This window comes from Taudactylus pleione, unplaced genomic scaffold, assembly GCF_031769625.1.
Source record: "Taudactylus pleione unplaced genomic scaffold, aTauple2 ptg000093l, whole genome shotgun sequence".
Lineage (NCBI taxonomy): Eukaryota > Metazoa > Chordata > Amphibia > Anura > Myobatrachidae > Taudactylus > Taudactylus pleione.
Genome location: NW_028284495.1, coordinates 38,943,846 through 38,961,549, shown reverse-complemented (window position 1 = coordinate 38,961,549; position 17,704 = coordinate 38,943,846). Strand labels below are relative to the sequence as shown.

At 47.1% G+C, this 17,704-nt stretch overlaps 1 protein-coding gene across 1 annotated transcript in view; it reads right to left on the bottom strand.

Moving 5' to 3' along the window:
• NAPG (NSF attachment protein gamma) overlaps positions 1-3,526 on the bottom strand; it is a 39,790-nt gene extending 36,264 nt beyond the window's left edge. Inside the window, exons 1-2 of the mRNA XM_088469815.1 lie at positions 3,375-3,526; positions 1,179-1,246 (exon numbers count right to left, since the gene is read on the bottom strand). Of these exons, the coding sequence (XP_088325941.1) occupies positions 1,179-1,246; positions 3,375-3,430 (124 nt within the window). The 5' untranslated portion in view covers positions 3,431-3,526. The remainder of the gene's footprint in view (positions 1-1,178; positions 1,247-3,374) is intronic.
• Between the last annotated feature and the right edge of the window lie 14,178 nt (positions 3,527-17,704).

The window sequence follows — 17,704 nt, the reverse complement described above, 5'->3', positions numbered from 1 at the left end:
ATAAGTCATATATTCAAGATATAACACACTGATACAAGTCATATATTCAAGATATAACACACAGATATAAGTCATATATTCAAGATATAACACACTGATATAAGTCATATATTCAAGATATAACACACTGATACAAGTCATATATTCAAGATATAACACACAGATATAAGTCATATATTCAAGATATAACACACTGATATAAGTCATATAAGTGTATAACCAAAAACTATTTTCCCTTTGAGTTGCAATAAATTTGTAACAATACTAGTAGTTCTGTAACTAATCTCAAGGTATAATATCTCAATGCTAATCACAATTAAAATATCAAAAGAAATAAAGGCTGTTCCCTTGCACAGAAATGCAGAGCACACAAGGGAGTAATCTTGCTACTAATGTCCCATTTGGGTACAAGCATAGTTAGCCAAAATAGACATTATCTGGCTGCTTGGCCCCTCTGCCTGAAGATCACGATTGGCCTGAAGATCAGAATCGGTCTGTGTGAATCAGGCATGAAGATATATAGTCACAGTCTGTGTGAATCAGGCATGAAGATATATAGTCACAGTCTGTGTGAATCAGGCATGAAGATATATAGTCACAGTCTGTGTGAATCAGGCATGAAGATATATAGTCACAGTCTGTGTGAATCAGGCATGAAGATATATAGTCACAGTCTGTGTGAATCAGGCATGAAGATATATAGTCACAGTCTGTTTGAATCAGGCATGAAGATATATAGTCACAGTCTGTGTGAATCAGGCATGAAGATATATAGTCACAGTCTGTGTGAATCAGGCATGAAGATATATAGTCACAGTCTGTGTGAATCAGGCATGAAGATATATAGTCACAGTCTGTGTGAACCAGGCATGAAGATATATAGTTACATGTAATCACACTACTTGCATGGGCTGTAGCAATATCCCCTAGCTCTGGGGCGGAGGATAGGAAAAAGCAGCTGGGTGGTATTTAAAATCTGTGTCAAAGCTAGAATCAACCCACTTGATATATCATCCAGTATATTTACTGGGTGAAGTGTTACTTCAAATGACACGGGAATATCAATGTTTCGGAAACATCAGGAATTGTTGTCCATCCCTACAGCAAGAGACTACTGAAATCAATTTCACATGCAGATCTACTGTATAAGCTTTTCTTATATTAGCTGGAGAACATACCTGCTTTTGCATACTCTGAAGCTGCACTGTCGTAGTCTGGTTTCCATTTTAGAAAACCAGTTTTCAAACTGAAAAAAAGAAAAAGGTAAATGAACAAAAAGATAGCAACATGGACAACCTGCATCTTTACCACGTAACACATTACTGAATCGGTATGTATCATACCATTAATATAAGTAGCGACAAGAATATTGTACACAAGAGAACATATACCAATAATATAGTAAAACTAGGACCTTTAGGAATAATATAGAACAGGTATTACTGCAGTTCAGATGTTGAAATGATTAAAAAACACTTTTATAACAGCACTTTCCTATAAGGTGATATTACAAATCCCAGGGGATAACTGTCCTTTTCACCATACATACTGGCAGGTCCCTTTGTTAATGAAGAGGCAATGATGACACTCCCAATAGCAGGATATCTACAGCCATGGCCAAAAGTTTTGAGAATGACACAAGTATTGGTTTTCACAAAGTTTGCTGCTTCAGTGTTTTTGACCTTTGTCAGATGTTACTATGGTATACTGAAGTAAAATTACAGCATTTCATAAGTGTCAAATGCTTGACAATTACATTAAGTTTATTCAAAAGAGTCAATATTTGCAGTGTCTACCCTTCTTATTGAAGACCTCTGCAATTCGCCCTGGCATGCTGTCAATCAACTTCTGGGCCACATACTGACTGATGGCCGCCCATTCTTGCCTAATCAATGCTTGGAGTTTGTCAGAATTTGTGGGTATTTGTTTGTCACCCGCCTCTTGAGGATTGACCACAAGTTCTCAATGGGATTAAGGTCTGGGGACTTTCCTGGCCATGGACTCAAAATTCCATGTTTTGTTCCCTAAGCCACAAAAGGCCCCCATACATCAGAGATGGATTGCAGCAATCGTGCAATTTGCAAACGATTGTGTATAAAAATCTGCAATGTATGGGCTTCACAGATCGCAGATTGCAACCAAAAAATGATTGGAATTGTTTAATCAGATTGTCCAACATGTTGGATTTCACAGATCGATTGGGGCTGTAGATTGCTAGTGTATGGACATGATCAGCAGATTTGCAGACCATTTCTAGCAAAATGATGGGCCTTTCAAGATTGCCAGATCTGTGTTTACTGCAATCGATCTGCAAATCACTGAAAAAGATCTGTAGTGTATGGGCGCAGATTGCTCGATTGGGAAATCCTAAGATCGGGCAATAAATCTTCAAATTGTTCAATTGTGGTTTTCAGATTGCTGATGTATGGGGGCCTTTAGTTGTCACTTTTGCCTTTATGGCAAGGTGCTCCATCATGCTGGAAAAGGCATTATTCATCACCAAACTGTTCTTGGATGGTTGGGAGTAGTTGCTCTTGGAGAATGTTTTGGTACCATTCTTTATTCATGGCTGTGTTTTTAGGCAAAATTGTGAGTGATCCCACTCCCTTGGCTGAGAAGCAACCCCACACATGAGTGTTCTCAGGATGCTTTACTGTTGCCAATAACTCCCTTAATCCCATTGAGAACTTGTGGTCAATCCTCTAGAGGCGGATGGACAAACAAAAACCCACAAATTCTGACAAACTCCAAGCATTGATTAGACAAGAATGGGCAGCCATCAGTCAGTATGTGGCCCAGAAGTTGATTGACAGCATGCCAGGGCGAATTGCTGAGGTCTTGAAAAAGAAGGGTCAACTCTGCAAATATTGACTCCTAGCATAAACTTAATGTAATTGTCAATAAAAGCCTTTGCCACTTATGAAATGCTTGTAATTTTACTTCAGCATACCATAGTAACATCTGACAAAAAGGTTTATAAACACTGAAGCAGCAAACTTTGTGAAAACCAATACTTGTGTCATTCTCAAAACTTTTGGCCATGGCTGTACAGTATATATCTATACTAACCATAGCAAATATCAGGGATATGGTGAATGCAGTACGTCCCTATGACAATGACAGGACTATATCATGCAGCAGTGACTATTCCTTACTCACACTGCTATGTACATGGAAGGGACCTATAGACCTACAGTACTATATACCCATAGCAGATATCAGGGATATGGTGAAAGCAGTACGTCCCTATGACAGTGACAGGACTAGATCCATACAGCAGTGACAATGCAGCGTGTATTCCTTATCGCTGGGTCACACTTCTACGTACATGGAAGGCACCTATACACCTATCCGCCACACACACCCGGTCTCACCATTTCTCTGCCTTTGACAGATGTTCCAGCGCTTCATTGATCTTCTGAGCCGCCATGACAGTCCCAGCAACAATATCCGACGTCACCGGGTCTGGGAGGCGGAGCCGGGAGCGCGCAGCAGCCTGACATCACGTTACATTACATTACAGCAGCGCAGTGCATGGGGCTTTCCTAACACTAGAGGGCCAAATGCAAAGTCTGCACCAATGGTCTCCATTTGAAGGGAGAGGCTGTTTACCTAGCATTGGATTGAGCTTACTAATTAGGTCTATGATAAAATGGCTACAACGCTGTAAAACGCCGAGTAATTTAGGTATGTTATTCGGAAAATAAAACAAATCTCCTCTAGTTGCTGCTGTACGGAGTCTTGTTTACCAAACAGCTGGTCTCAACCATGTGAGTGAAACGGAAGGGGTTCTGTCTCATTCCATTTTTTTTTACTGGAGCAACTTACATCATGGTTGGCAATTCCGCTTATAACAAGCAGACTCGGGCTTGGTTTTTTTATGGTTACTTGTTTTGGGGCTTATTATGGTTGCAGGTTTTTTGTTTCTGGACTTATTTTTGAGGAAGCTGATGAACCGAATAAGTCAAAAGACAATGGTATTCTTCATGTCAGGTATGGTTTAAGGCATTTGGGTATTTATTGCAGGGCCGGTGCTAGGTTTCTCAGCACCCAGCACCGTCCTGTGCTGCCCTTTCGCCACTGCCCTCCCCCTCCGTCCCATCCTTCCCCACTCCCTCCCCTTGAGCTTATGGTTGCTGCTATTTCTTATGTGGCTAAAGGACCTCTGTGACGTATCCACCACCTGACCGCTGCAGGAGGCTGGACCGTTCCTGTGTTACCATCCACGAGGGCATAGAGGGGGAATAAATATTTGTGGCAAGCGCAGCGAGCCACCGTGCCCGAAGCGTGGCGAGTGGACACATTTGGTCCCCCGTTAGCATCCCCGCCCCTCCCCCTTTCAGGCCGGGTCACGTGGGTGTGACGTCATAGATCCATCAGCGCTGTATAGTCTAGACCTAACCTTGAGCTTATACTAATAATGCCAGCGGGTGGCTGGAGGGTGGGGTACCTCCAGAGCCGTATGCTGTCGCCCTTGTGCTGCCGCATGCATGGAACGTGCCTCGAGCCGGCCATGATTTTCTACTTCAGGGTCCATAGGGTATCCACAGGATACCTTGGGGTATAGGAGATGACGTCAGGCATCGGGCACCATAGAGTAATGTTTCAGCCTCCCAGGATGCACTAGGGTCCCCCTCCTATGCAGCTGTGGCTGCACATCTGGAAGTACAGCATGGACAGTCAGTCCTGATGTCCATGCTGTCTTCCCTACACCCCCGCCGGTACCAGAACGCCGGTACTGATCCGGGGCTGCTGGTAGGCATCTGGGGTCACAGCTAGCGGTGACCCCAGATGTTTAGGACCATGGCCGGAATCAAGGGGGACAACACGTAAGCAGCGGGGTCCCGCGGTGGGTCCCCGCTGATACATGGTCCAGAGTCCCCAGGCAGGGGGCTCCCTGGGGACTGGCTGCAGCGTGGAGCCAGGTTCTAACCTGCGCTTCCACTACCCCCCTGGGACAGCAGGACCGCGGCAGAGTGGTAGCGCTGCGGCGTCCCAGGGGTTAAATGCATGCCAGGGGAGCGCGCCTTCCCTGTCTCACAGCCGGCGCCTCCCCCGCTGCACACAGCCCTCTCTGCTCTAGCTGACTGGTCCTGTGTCAGCGCTCCTCCCCCAGGCCGGCCTCCTCTCTGCTCCTCGGTGGCCATCTTTGGAAGAAGCATGGTGAGCGCTGCTGGACGCTGATGGACGGTGGCATCGCGGTCTGGGTCCCCCTGCATACTTCTCCGTTGGATTAAGGTCTGTGTATGCAGCGCTGTGTCCTACCAGGCTCTGAGTCTGTGTAGTTGAGGATCAGCACTGATAGTGCAGGAATTGATTTCTTTGCATTGTATGTGACCTATGCTAGCGTCTGCTGCCTGTACTTTCATTTTCTATCTGTCAGCATTTAACTGTCCCTGTTCTTTCTGCTAAAGCCCTTGTGGTGCAGTGCTTGCAGGGTGGTCTCACACTATACTAACGAGTATCAGTGAGAGGGGTCACATACTTACCATTATGTCTGAAAGTGATTTTCCTCTCCAGCTTTTATGTACTACATGCAAGGTACCTATAGCGGAGGGGGACGGTAGTGCGGAGGGACTATGTCGACAGTGTTATTTGTTGACGCGACCGATTACGGTCACGGCTCCGGTACAGGAGCCGCCCTGGGCTTGTTTTGCCAAAGCGCTTACAACCCTTGTGGGCCAGTTAGCTCCGCAGCCTGCCTTCACTCAGATGGGTTTGTCCCAGCAGTCAGTGGTGTCGTCACCCATGCAGGGTTTCCCAAGACAATTGATGGTACCCCACAGTCTCCCTATTTCCCCTCCTCAGGTCTCTCATGAGCCTGCGTGGGTTAATTCGTTAACAAGCTCTGTACAGCAGTTGTCAGAAGTGTTGCAAGGGGAGTCTGTGATGCGGCCTCACAAGCGGCCGGTGGCGTCTCTGTCTGCTCCTTATGAGGATGATGATGGGGAGATTCTGGATCTTTCTGACCAGGAACCTCTTAAGTCTGAAGTGTATATACCTGGCCTTATTCGTGCAGTCCATACTGCTTTAGTTATTGAGGATGAGGAGCCTCCAGTATCAAAGTCCAAATACGCCTTTTTCAAGGATGTTAAAGGAGATACCACAGTGTTTCCTCTTTCGGGGCAATTAGTTGACCATTTAGAGGAAGCGTGGAAACAGCCAGGCAAACGATATCAGCCTCAAAGGCGTTTAGCAGTGGCGTATCCGTTTGCGGACAATTATTTCGCCAAGTGGGAGTCCCCTCCACAGGTGGATTCTCATGTGACACGCCTTGTCCGTATTGCAACATTACCCATGCCATCCATGTCCTCCCTTAAGGATGCTACGGACCGCAAGGTGGAGATCTGCCTGAAGTCCGTCTATTCCCTTGCGGGGGGGGGGCAGCGCGGCCAGCTATGGCCACTTGCTGGGTTGCCAGAGCTATGGAGCGCTGGGCTGATACGTTGGAGGCGTCCTTCGATTCCGACTGTTCAGCTGAGCAGACGGAGTTGATCGGCAATCTCCGGGATTCGGCCACTTATATCAACGAAGCGGCCTTGGATATTAGTACCCTGGCGTCTCGAATTTCTTCGGCAGCTGTAGCTGCTCGTCGCACGTTGTGGTTGCGATCTTGGAAGGCGGACGTGGATTCCAAAAAGGGTTTGGAAGCGTTGCCTTTTAACGGAGAAGTTCTCTTTGGTCCGGACCTGGACAAAATTGTAGCCACGCTGGCGGCAGCCAAATCGGCATGTCTCCCGTCTGCTGCAGTTCCTTCCGGTTCCGGTAAGTCGGCCTTATAGGGCCCAGGGTAGGCCTAAAGCACAGTCCTTTCCCCGACCGGCTGGCCCCAAGAAATCGGCCAAGCCCCGGAAGCAGGCCTGGAGTACCAGACGTCCGGCCCCTAAGCCAGATGACAAGCCTGCGGCCTGACGGTCCGGGCCTCCCTTTGGGGGATCCCAAAGTGGGAGGCCGCCTGCTGCAGTTCGCCCGGTGTTGGTCGGTCACCACGACGGACACTTGGGTTCTCGAGGTGGTCTCACACAGCTATGCCCTCTCCTTCCGGCACAGACCCCCGGCTCGATTCTTCACCATGGGTCTACCATCAGACCGGAACAAAGCCATGGAGATGCGGAAGATCTTGCACACTATGCTCCAGGCTGGAGGTATAGTGCCTGTTCCATTCTCCCAGAGGGGCCAGGGTTTCTATTCCAGTCTCTTTTTGGTGCAGAAACCTAATGGGTCGTTTTGTCCGATTCTCAACCTCAAAGCTCTCAACAAGTCTGCGGGTGCCGAAGTTTCGTATGGAGACCCTTCGGTCCATCATTCTGGCGCTGGAACCTGGGGACTACATGGTGTCATTGGACATAAAGGACGCTTACCTGCATGTCCCTATTCTTTTGCGCCATCAGCAGTTCTTCAGGTTTGCAATCCGCAGCGACCACTTTCAGTTCCGGGCGTTACCTTTTGGCCTGGCGACAGCACCACGTGTTTTCACCAAGGTGATGGCGGTCATGGCGGCTTCCCTGCGAGTCCGCATGTTGCCATACTTGGACGACCTTCTCTTAGTGGCAGGATCTCCGGAGCTCCTTCTCCGCCACTTGGACCTGATCATTGCGCTACTGCAACGGCACGGCTGGTTGATAAACTGGCAGAAGTCCACCCTGATCCCGTCTCAGCAGATTCTGCATCTCGGAGCCTTATTGGACTCTGGACAGCAAAGGATCTTTGTGACGGGGGAAAAGATCTCTGCCTTACAGTCGAGGGTGCGCAGTTGTCTGCAGAGCCACCGGGTGTCTCTGCACTCGGCAATGAGGTTACTGGGCTCCATGGTGTCGGTATTCGACATGGTGGAATATGCCCAGTTTCACTCCAGGCCTCTGCAGCACCTGATCCTTTCCAAATGGAATGGACTGCCTCAGGGTCTGAAGTCCCAGACGTTGGTGCTCACTCTGGAGGTTCGCCTGTCTCTCGCCTGGTGGTTGCAGACGACCCATCTCAACAGGGGTCGTCCGTTCTGGGTGGTGAATTGGGTCCTGTTAACAACGGACGCCAGTCTTCGGGACTGGGGAGCGGTCTCGGGTCCACACTTGTTCCAGGGCAGGTGGACTCCGGCAGAAGCAGAGCTTCCAATAAACATCTTGGAACTCCGAGCGGTTTTCAGTGCTCTCCAGCAGGCACATCGGGTTCTCCAAGGTCACCCAGTGCAGGTCCAGTCGGACAACGCTACCACCGTGGCCTACATAAACCGGCAAGGAGGAACCCGAAGTCGGGCGGCTCTCGTAGAGGTGTCTCGGATCCTGGTATGGGCGGAGCGCAATCTTCCGGCCATATCAGCTGTCTTCATCCCGGGAGTGCTAAACTGGGAGGCGGACTTTCTCAGTCACCAGGACGTTCATCCAGGGGAATGGTCCCTGCACCCGGACGTTTTTCAACTGTCTGTGGACAGGTGGGGTCTTCCACAGATCGACCTCATGGTGTCCCGGCACAACAACAAGTTGCCGGTGTATGGGTCTCACACAAGAGACGAAGAGGCGTCTCTGGTGGATGCTCTGTCCGTCTGGTGGACGTTCCGGTTTGCTTACCTCTTTCCTCCGGTTCCCTTCTTCCACGGGTAATCCGGAAATTCAAACAGGAAGGAGGGACGCTCCTGTTGATAGCTCCCGCATGGCCCAGACGGCACTGGTTCTCAGACCTTCAGGGTCTGTCCGTGGACAGTCCTCTGCGCTTAACGCTCCGACCGGACCTTCTGTCACAGGATTCTTGTCTACACCCGGACCTGACTCGGCTGTCTTTGACGGCGTGGCTGTTGAGACGGCCATGTTAAGGTCCAGGGGGTTTTCCAGCTCTGTGGTACGAACCATGCTAAGAGCTCGGAAACCATCTTCGGCGAGAATACACCATCGCGTGTGGCATACGTTCTTCCAGTGGTGTCGACCGAGAGGTTATGCACCGCAGGATTTTCGTCTGTCTCGTGTACTCGCCTTCCTACAAAAGCGGGACTAGACTACGGGCTTCGCCTTGCTTCTTTGAAGGTACAGGTTTCTGCCCTGTCTGGTTTCACCATAGGATTGCTACAATCCCTGATGTACGCACCTTTATGCAGGGCGTTCTGCAAATTCAGCCGCCTTTTGTTCCACCCGTTGCGCCTTGGGACTTGGCTGTGGTCCTGAGAGCTCTCCAAGGACCGCCGTTTGAACCACTGGGCATTAGTGGATCTTAAATGGCTTACAGCTAAGACTGTTTTCCTTCTGGCCATAGCTTCGGCCAGACGTGTTTCTGATTTAGGGGCTCTCTCTTGTAGACCCCCTTTCTTGTTTTTTCATGGGAACAGGGCAGTGCTACGCACTCGTCCTGATTTTCTTCCCAAAGTTGTTTCCCAGTTTCATATTAATGAGGAAATAGTTGTTCCAGCTTTTCACTCACCCGTCCTTTCAGTGGGTGAGGCCACTTTGGATGTTGTGCGGGCCTTAAGGACTTATGTTGACCGCACTTCTTCGTTTAGGAAGTCGGACGCCTTGTTTGTCCTCTATGGCTTCCGTAAAAAGGGTTGGCCTGCTTCAAAGCAAACTTTGGCAGCCTGGATCCGTATGGCTATTTCTGAAGCTTATCTTCATGAAGGCCTGCCGGTTCCTCCTTCTGTGGCTCATTCCACTAGGTCTGTGGGTCCTTCGTGGGCAGCTCACCGTGGTGCCTCTGCAGTCCAGATCTGCAAGGCTGCTACGTGGTCCTCTGTCCATACCTTTGTGAGGTATTATGCGTTTGACACCTTTGCCTCTCAGGATGCTTCCTTCGGGCGGCGGATTCTCCTTTCAGCGTCCCCACCCTTAAAGGATACTGCTTTGGGACATCCCCAAGGTATCCTGTGGATACCCTATGGACCCTGAAGTAGAAAATATGAGATGTGGTAAGAACTTACCCTGGTTATCTCAATTTCTACGAAGTCCATAGGGTTCCACAGGACTCCCGCCCTGTCGCACCTGTGCTGCAGATGGGCTTTACTCTGGTCACCGGTTTTTCCGTCTCCCTCTGCTGAGAATGTGATTCTTGTGTGTGTCCAGATCTTTATTCTCTCTCTTCCTTCTCCTCCTCCGGCCTATGGCTTGGTACCTAACTGAGATGCCTTGGCTCGGGGGCGGGGTATAGGAGGGGGACCCTAGTGCATCCTGGGAGGCTGAAACTTAACTCTATGGTGCCCGATGCCTGATGTCATCACCTATACCCCAAGGTATCCTGTGGAACCCTATGGACTTCGTAGAAATAGAGATAACAAGGGTAGTTCTTACCATATCTCATATTTTTTGCAAGGATATTAAACCAAGTACCAATATGCTTTAGTGCTTTACTCAGAAATGTATAACATGGGAGCTTCATTAGACATTGGAGACAGCTCAGGTGAACTTGCTTAAATTCACTTTACTTTTCACAAATCATCTTTACCTCGCACAGTGTGCTGATAAACCGGCAGATTGTATAAATACTTCTATGTAATTTCATAATATGAACAATAAAGTTTTGTGGTTTTTATTAAATTACCACCGTACCCCGTTTGGGCTTTTTTGGATTGGTTTGGGCTTGTTTTTCATTCATCAGTTGATTGTTTTTCATTTCAGAGTTGACAACACTGCTTACATCTTGCTAAGGCCCTCTACCATGACCCCTTCTTCCCTGTACACACAGTGCTCTGCTCCTGGATTTCCCACTTCATTTATGATTGCAGTCACCTATGGTAAAAACACACCATCAATTAATGAGTCTAGCACAGGTAACTACAATTGTAGATGAAGAGGGAAGTACAGGAGCAGAGCATTGTATACTAAGAGGAAGGGGTCATGTTGGAGGGTCTGTTTGTGGTACTATGTACTACAACACTGCATACACCAATACAAACATAATACTGCATACTAAGGGGTCCATTCATTATGATAATTATAGGGGGCCAAATGGCCCCCTATAATTAAGTATCCAACTTGCTGTGGGCAGCAGCGGTGGATACAAAGCCACCGAAGTAATTCAGCATTGCTCCGGTGCGGAGACAGCTGATTAGAAAAATCAACTGTCTCCACCATGTCCTCTGCTGCTTCCCGTAGCAATGAAAATGAGCATTGTTGAGTCTGACTCGGCAGTGCTACTACACATGAGTGAACTCCGGTGGGAGGGGTGGAGGGATCCGAATGGATCCCTCTTCCCAACCTAGGACTCCTTCCCATAGGAAGACGCAGCGGCTTGGGAACAAATGCCATCTGAAGATGGCGTAAGTTCCCGCAGTCAAACTCTTATATTATTTTAGGAGCTCATTCAGACCTATTCGCTAGGCTGCGCTCGTTCGCTGCTGTAAGGAACGAAAATATGCAAATGATGCGATCGCACACTAAGGTATGAGGACGCCTCCTATATCTGAACGTGCGATCGCCGGGTGAAGTTAGACGCCCACCAGCCAGGTGTAAAGACGCCCACTTTCAGAGTCATCTCCAGGAAGTGTTTGAAAACATTGGTGCCATCGGGCAACATCGAACCACCACGCAGTGTTTAAGGTAGACTCTAGGCTATTGCAAGCACTGCGATCATCCCTGACTTTACTTCTCTCGTATAACGTGTATGTTGACGCTACATGTTAATTATTCACATCTTTAAGTTGGTGTAAAACGCCCAGCCACGCCTGTGCTAGTGCAAGCACACCCCGTTTACACAGACCTGCCCCAGTCACCACCCACAGATGCCCCGTTCTGTCACTCAAACTAGCGCTCTGGCAATATGCAGAGAGCGATCGTCTCCCGATCGCAGTGACTGGTTCGCGCACACACACTGCGACTTATACGCATGCGCAGTTTGCAACAATCGTCCGGCTGCGAGCGATCGCAGCCTAGCGAATGGGTCTGAATCGTACTCTTAGGTCACCATACTAGTGTAATGAGCAACATCGGGGCTGAAAGGTAAGCAGGAGATATATGCAATATCTCCTGCGTTACCTTTATAATGAATAGCCCTGACACTTAAATTACACAAAAGTAGGTGAAAATGATCATTTTCACCTGCTTATGTAGAAATTAAGTGATGATGAATGTACCTCTAAAACAAAGAAACATGCACATATTGCCTACAGGTGCTGTAATTCGGTCTTTTGCAATTGACGTTTGAGTCTGTAGATAATAGGGGAAATTTATCAAGCAGTGATAAATCTGTTTTTGTTATTTTCTGCATAAAATGAGGTGATCATTCACTGCTTCACAACATGTATCAAATAAGTTACTGCTGAGTGTCTCCATAGCTTGTTATGAGGACTGGAGTGTGGTAGCAACTTAACAAACTGTGAAAAGTCATACCTCCCAAGAGGGGCATTATAACATCCACTACATGCACCCTGCATAACATTATAACATCCACTACACACACCTCTCACTGAAAAATGGTGTCACTGATGTCTTATCTATTGTTCCATACCTAATGGCAGATTTTGAATCTTTAATGGCAGTACCACGTCTGCAGGGCCTCCACAAATTAAAAGATTTCAGTTTACAGTGGGTTTAAAGACGGGACCAACCAGCTCCTACCTGAGGGGGTAACTCTTGTTGAAGGATTTCCACTTTGAGTGGACATTTTCCTAATTTCCACACACTGGGCCTTATTCAGACCCGGTCGCAAGCGCGGAGCGCTCGCAACCGGGTCGATGTTTGCCCACTGGACATGCGCACGTCGGAGCCAGGTTCTGACGTGTTGATGCGCGAGACCCGGTTAGAGACGGGCGCTCCGTCGCTACGGGTCTCGCACCAAAGGGGGCGAGCTGTCGATGGTGAATGACAGCTTGCCCCATTTGGGAGGCGGGCAGGGGGGGTGGCCAGCCAAACTGATGCGGCCCCGACGGAACGCTTGCCGTTTGGGGGCGGTCCCACTGACATCAGCAATGATGTCAGTGGGGAGCTTCCTGCTCGATCAGAGCAGGAAGCTCCCTGGGGCTTGCGCTTGCCGAGACTATCATTCAGTCAAATTGTTCAAATCAAACAGATGTAACCAACTTGTCTGGACGTCCATTTTCGTCTGATTTTCTGCATTTGGGAGCAATTGCTGATTGTCATTTGCTCCCATACATTACCAGGTTTTTATCCAACCAACCAACTAGTTGGATGAAAGTTGGTCTACTGCATAGGCCTGTATTCAATTTGAGGTGAAAAGTCCAGACTTTTCGCCTGCTGGACTTTTCGCCTGTTTTTCCAAGTGGAAAAGTAACGCGCCCGTGCCCGCTATTCCTCGTATTCAATTTCAAAGTAGGCAAAATCGGGAACCGGCGAAACTTGGATCCACAAAAAAAAACCGAGAATTGTCGGGAAATAATCCTAGGACCCCCCTAAAGATGTCCAGACATGGGGGATCACTATGGGTACCCCCGTTTTTGCCTGCAGAAGAAAGTTGGGTTTTTAAATAGCCGCGGCAGGTGCATAAATGCGGCTTGGAAGAAGGTGATGCAGAAGAGCATTTAGAAGGTTTTTTTGAGAAAAATAACAATGTCCATCAAATTTGGGGTACATGAAACTGGGTGCAAGCATATTTTTAAGTCCCTTAAATGATTTTTAAAAATTCTGCAAAAATGCACCTGCCGCAACTCCCACAAATGCACCTGCCCCATATAAGGAACCCCTCTGGACTCAATTCCGCTAATTTAGAAGTGTGTTCCCTATTTTTGTTTTTTTTAAACCCCAAAATTTAAATACATTTTTTGGGGTGTCCTATTTATTTATTTTTTTACTTTTCTAAACACAGATCATTTTTAGGGACCATCCCTAAACCCCAATTCTGCACTTTTTTTCGCCTGCTAAAGGCAAGCGAAAAATTATCCCCGTTTTTTTACATTGACTTTTCGCAAAGGCGAAAAGTCAATGAAATTGAACACGGGGATAATGGAAATAGGCGAAAATGAATACTCCTCAAATTGAATACTGCCCATAGCCAACTTTAGGGTGCCTTGATGACCTTTGGGAAACCTTGCTTTACACCATGCTTCAAGTAAAGTTTAATATTTATACATACTTAGAGGCCCAATCATTATCAAATAGAAAATAACCTCTATACGTGACATTATGTTTGCTTAGTCCATGGAAGAATACATTTCTTGGATGCCAGATTAAGTAATTCAGCTGCATCAACACTCAGGAGCTTCAGAACTCCAAATGAAAGATTAAGTCAAAATAAATGGTACAATCGAGGAAGTCTTCTCCCACTTCTTGTGTCCACCTATATCCCTTCTATAATATAAGCTTTCACTAGCATAGTCCTCTAACCTTTGTTATATAATTATGCAATTTGTACTTTGTAATTATGTATATGTATATAAAGTTGTGTACTTGTCTGTATTAGTTTGCACGTGCTATTCTTCCCCTTTTGTACAGTGCTACAGAACCCTAGTGGTGTAATATAAATATATATAAAATTGGGGTTGTATATAAAATCCCGGCTGTCGGGATGCCGCTGGTCAGAATACAGACAGCGGCATCCCGACAGCTAGAATCCCGACACCCATAGGAACGAATGGTAAGTGTTTTCCAAACCCCTACCCTAACTTCCCCCACCTAGTGCCTAAGGCTAACCTCCCCTTCCCCACACCCTAATCCTAACACTCCCTCCCCGGTGCCAAACCCTAACCCCGCACCCTAACCTCCCCCTAACACCCTGATACTTGCCGACGGGATACTGGTGCCAGGATCCCAACCTGTCGGGATTTCGGCGCTGTTATTTAGACCGTCGGCATCCTGCACGCCAGGATGCTGACTACATCTCATAAAATTGTTACTTTGTATGTACAGTATGCTCCAGATAAACTCGAGAACTACTGTACTGAACCGATTTTGATCGGGTTTTTAATGAAATGTTCCTTGAGATCTCCCAAATAATATAGGCTATGAATAATCTCGCTATCACGTTAATTCACAAATCATAGGAGAAACTCTTCACTTGGTTGCGACAGTGCTGCGGGGAAAAGTTTGCGCCCAACTTGATCAAGACTTTCACCGGGTACAAGACTTTTGCTTTATGGTTGTATCTATCTAAAATTGTTCGTTTGTATGTACGAGATAAACTCAAGAACTACTGAACCGATGCTGTCACCCAGCCTCCACCCGTGTGCGCCAACCTTCATTTCCCTCCGAGCATGAGTCCCAGGGGCTGTCGCCGCTGCTGCTGATTCCCCCTTTGGTTGGAGCATGAGCCGCTCTGAGCACCAGGCACACCGCCGCCTCTGGGATCTGCCTGCCCAGCATTTCCATGGTGACTTCTGTATCCAAAACGTACCTGGGAAACTTTGCTGGGAACATTAAAGCTGCATACACACACAACGATCTTTTGAACGATTATCGTTTAAAAAAATCGTTCACTTTCTGAGTCAAACGATGAACGATAATCGTTCATGTGTGTTCACGTTTGTAGTTTGTATCTTGTAGTTTGTAGTTCAGTTAGACGTGTCAACTCAACGATTTTCATTAAGGGTATATGCAAAAATCGTTTGTAGTTCAAAAAAATCTGACAGATAATCTGAAAGAAAATCATTCTTAAAATCATTCATAAAATCGTTGGTAACAAAATCGTGTGTGTATGCAGCTTAAGTGATAACATTAAGGAGAAAAAAAACAGACTGTGTTGGGGCACTCTGAAAATAATAGTTTAAAATACTGATAAAATGTAACCTTCATTTATATGAATTAGAAATGATAATAACCATATCCAATAAAAAGAAAAAAGGGAGGGGGGAGTTGGTTGGAAATAAAGTACACAAGTATTCTGATTCTAAACCCCCTCCAGGACCAGACTCATGCTTATATATATATATATATATATATATATATATATATATATATATATAGTTGTATAGTTATCTGATATTACGATTGTTAATATTTCACCACAGAGTATACTAGATTATATGTAAATTAGTACTTCCAAATTGATCCAAACATTGGGCCTAATTCAGCACAGATCGTAACTGTGATCGCAGCTGTATAATCTCACGCAATGAAGCTGCGAAAATATTCTAATGTCTGCCACCGCCCAGCCAGCAGAGACACCCACTACTGCTTTCTCACATGCGTAATACTTCGCAGTTCTGCTTATTCATCGGAGAGCATCGGCCCGTCACGCACAATTACAGCAGTTCTGACCAGTTTCAGAAATTGCAAGTCTCGTCGCACGCAGTGAGTACTTAAGATACATAGGCAATCGCATGGTCTGATTTATGCATGGCCATACAACGACAGTGAAATGGACAGGCACGCCTGCATTTCTGCAACCACTCCCCCTTCACCGCCCACAAACGCTCACGGCCTGTCACTTACTCTGCAATGGATTCCACAGTGCATCCGTAATCGCAGTGCAGTGCATGCCCATGCACAGTACGCAACAATCAGCCAATCTCTTTGTGAAACTATATTCGACCAGACTAGCATCATATAATCCCCAACACAGAGTCTTTCTTTTTTTCTCTTTAATGTTTATCGCTGTACATTATTGACTTAGGGCACACCACCAACTTCGGTATAACCTAGGAGATCCTCTTATTAGGGAATTATTGAATTATTGTTGGTTCTTTCTTATGAAAATAAACATTCTCTACTTGTATATCATTTGAGATCCTGGGCGGAACCACTTTTGCATAGGGGAGCAATTGGGAGCACCCGGGGTGCTGTCTTCTTGTCATTCAATAATCACTCGGCAATGACAGATAGGCACTGCTAGTCTTATATATTTCTGTTGTGACATTTAAGTGGTGATTGAAGCTATCACTTCTGGGTCACTTTGCCATCACTTTGGTGTCAGTTACTATGTACAGTAGTCCGTCAGGTGGCTGTACTATTCATACATCATTACAGCATTTCTGAAAAAATTCTCCTGGATGTTCCCTAAAATTGTGTTAAGAATGGTTGGTTGCAAATCTGAAAGAGTAATAAAAAAATTTCAACCCATTACTAAACCTTATACTAAGTTTTTGTATACTGTACCAATAATTCACATTCAAGATATCAACATTTTTTTAAAATTGGAAATAACATTCAAAATTAATTGTTCATTTCTACTTCAGGGTCCATAGGGGGTCCACAGGGTTGACCTTGGGGTATAGCTGGATCTGGATCCACGGGCACCACGCAGTTAAAGCTTTGCTGCTCCCAGGATGCACTTGGGTCCGTCCTCCTCTATACCCCGCCCCCAGCCACAGGCACCTCAGTTTTAGTTGGTGCCCGGCCGGAGTCGGGTCACCCTGCGCAGTGGGGCTGCATAAGCAGCCCCTAAGCTTTATTTTTTTTTAAAAACGAAGATTTTATTATTTTATTTTTACTGTCTTCAGAGCGGCAGCATCAGACTGTCCATCTGGACGTCTACGCTGCCGCTCCAACAGCCCCGCTGGCGCTGCGACGCCGGTACTGATCCGGGGATCGCAGCGGGACCCCGGAGTCAGTACTAGCGTGGCTCCGGGAGCTCCCACTGACTGCTGCCAGACTGAAGGGGCCAGGTAAGCCGCGTGCAGCGCTGACAGCGCTGCACGCGGGGATAATGCAGTCTTCATGCCGCCGGTCTCTGGGGACAGACTGGCGGCGCTAGTAGCGGCGGCGGGCTCCCCCTCTTCAGGAATACCCCGCGTGACCGCTGGCCCCCGGGGTGTAAGTACCGGTGGGGAACCGGCTTCCCCGGGGGTTTAGTACTAGCAGGGGAGGCAGCCTTCCCTGCTTCAGCGCTCCTCCCCTCAGCC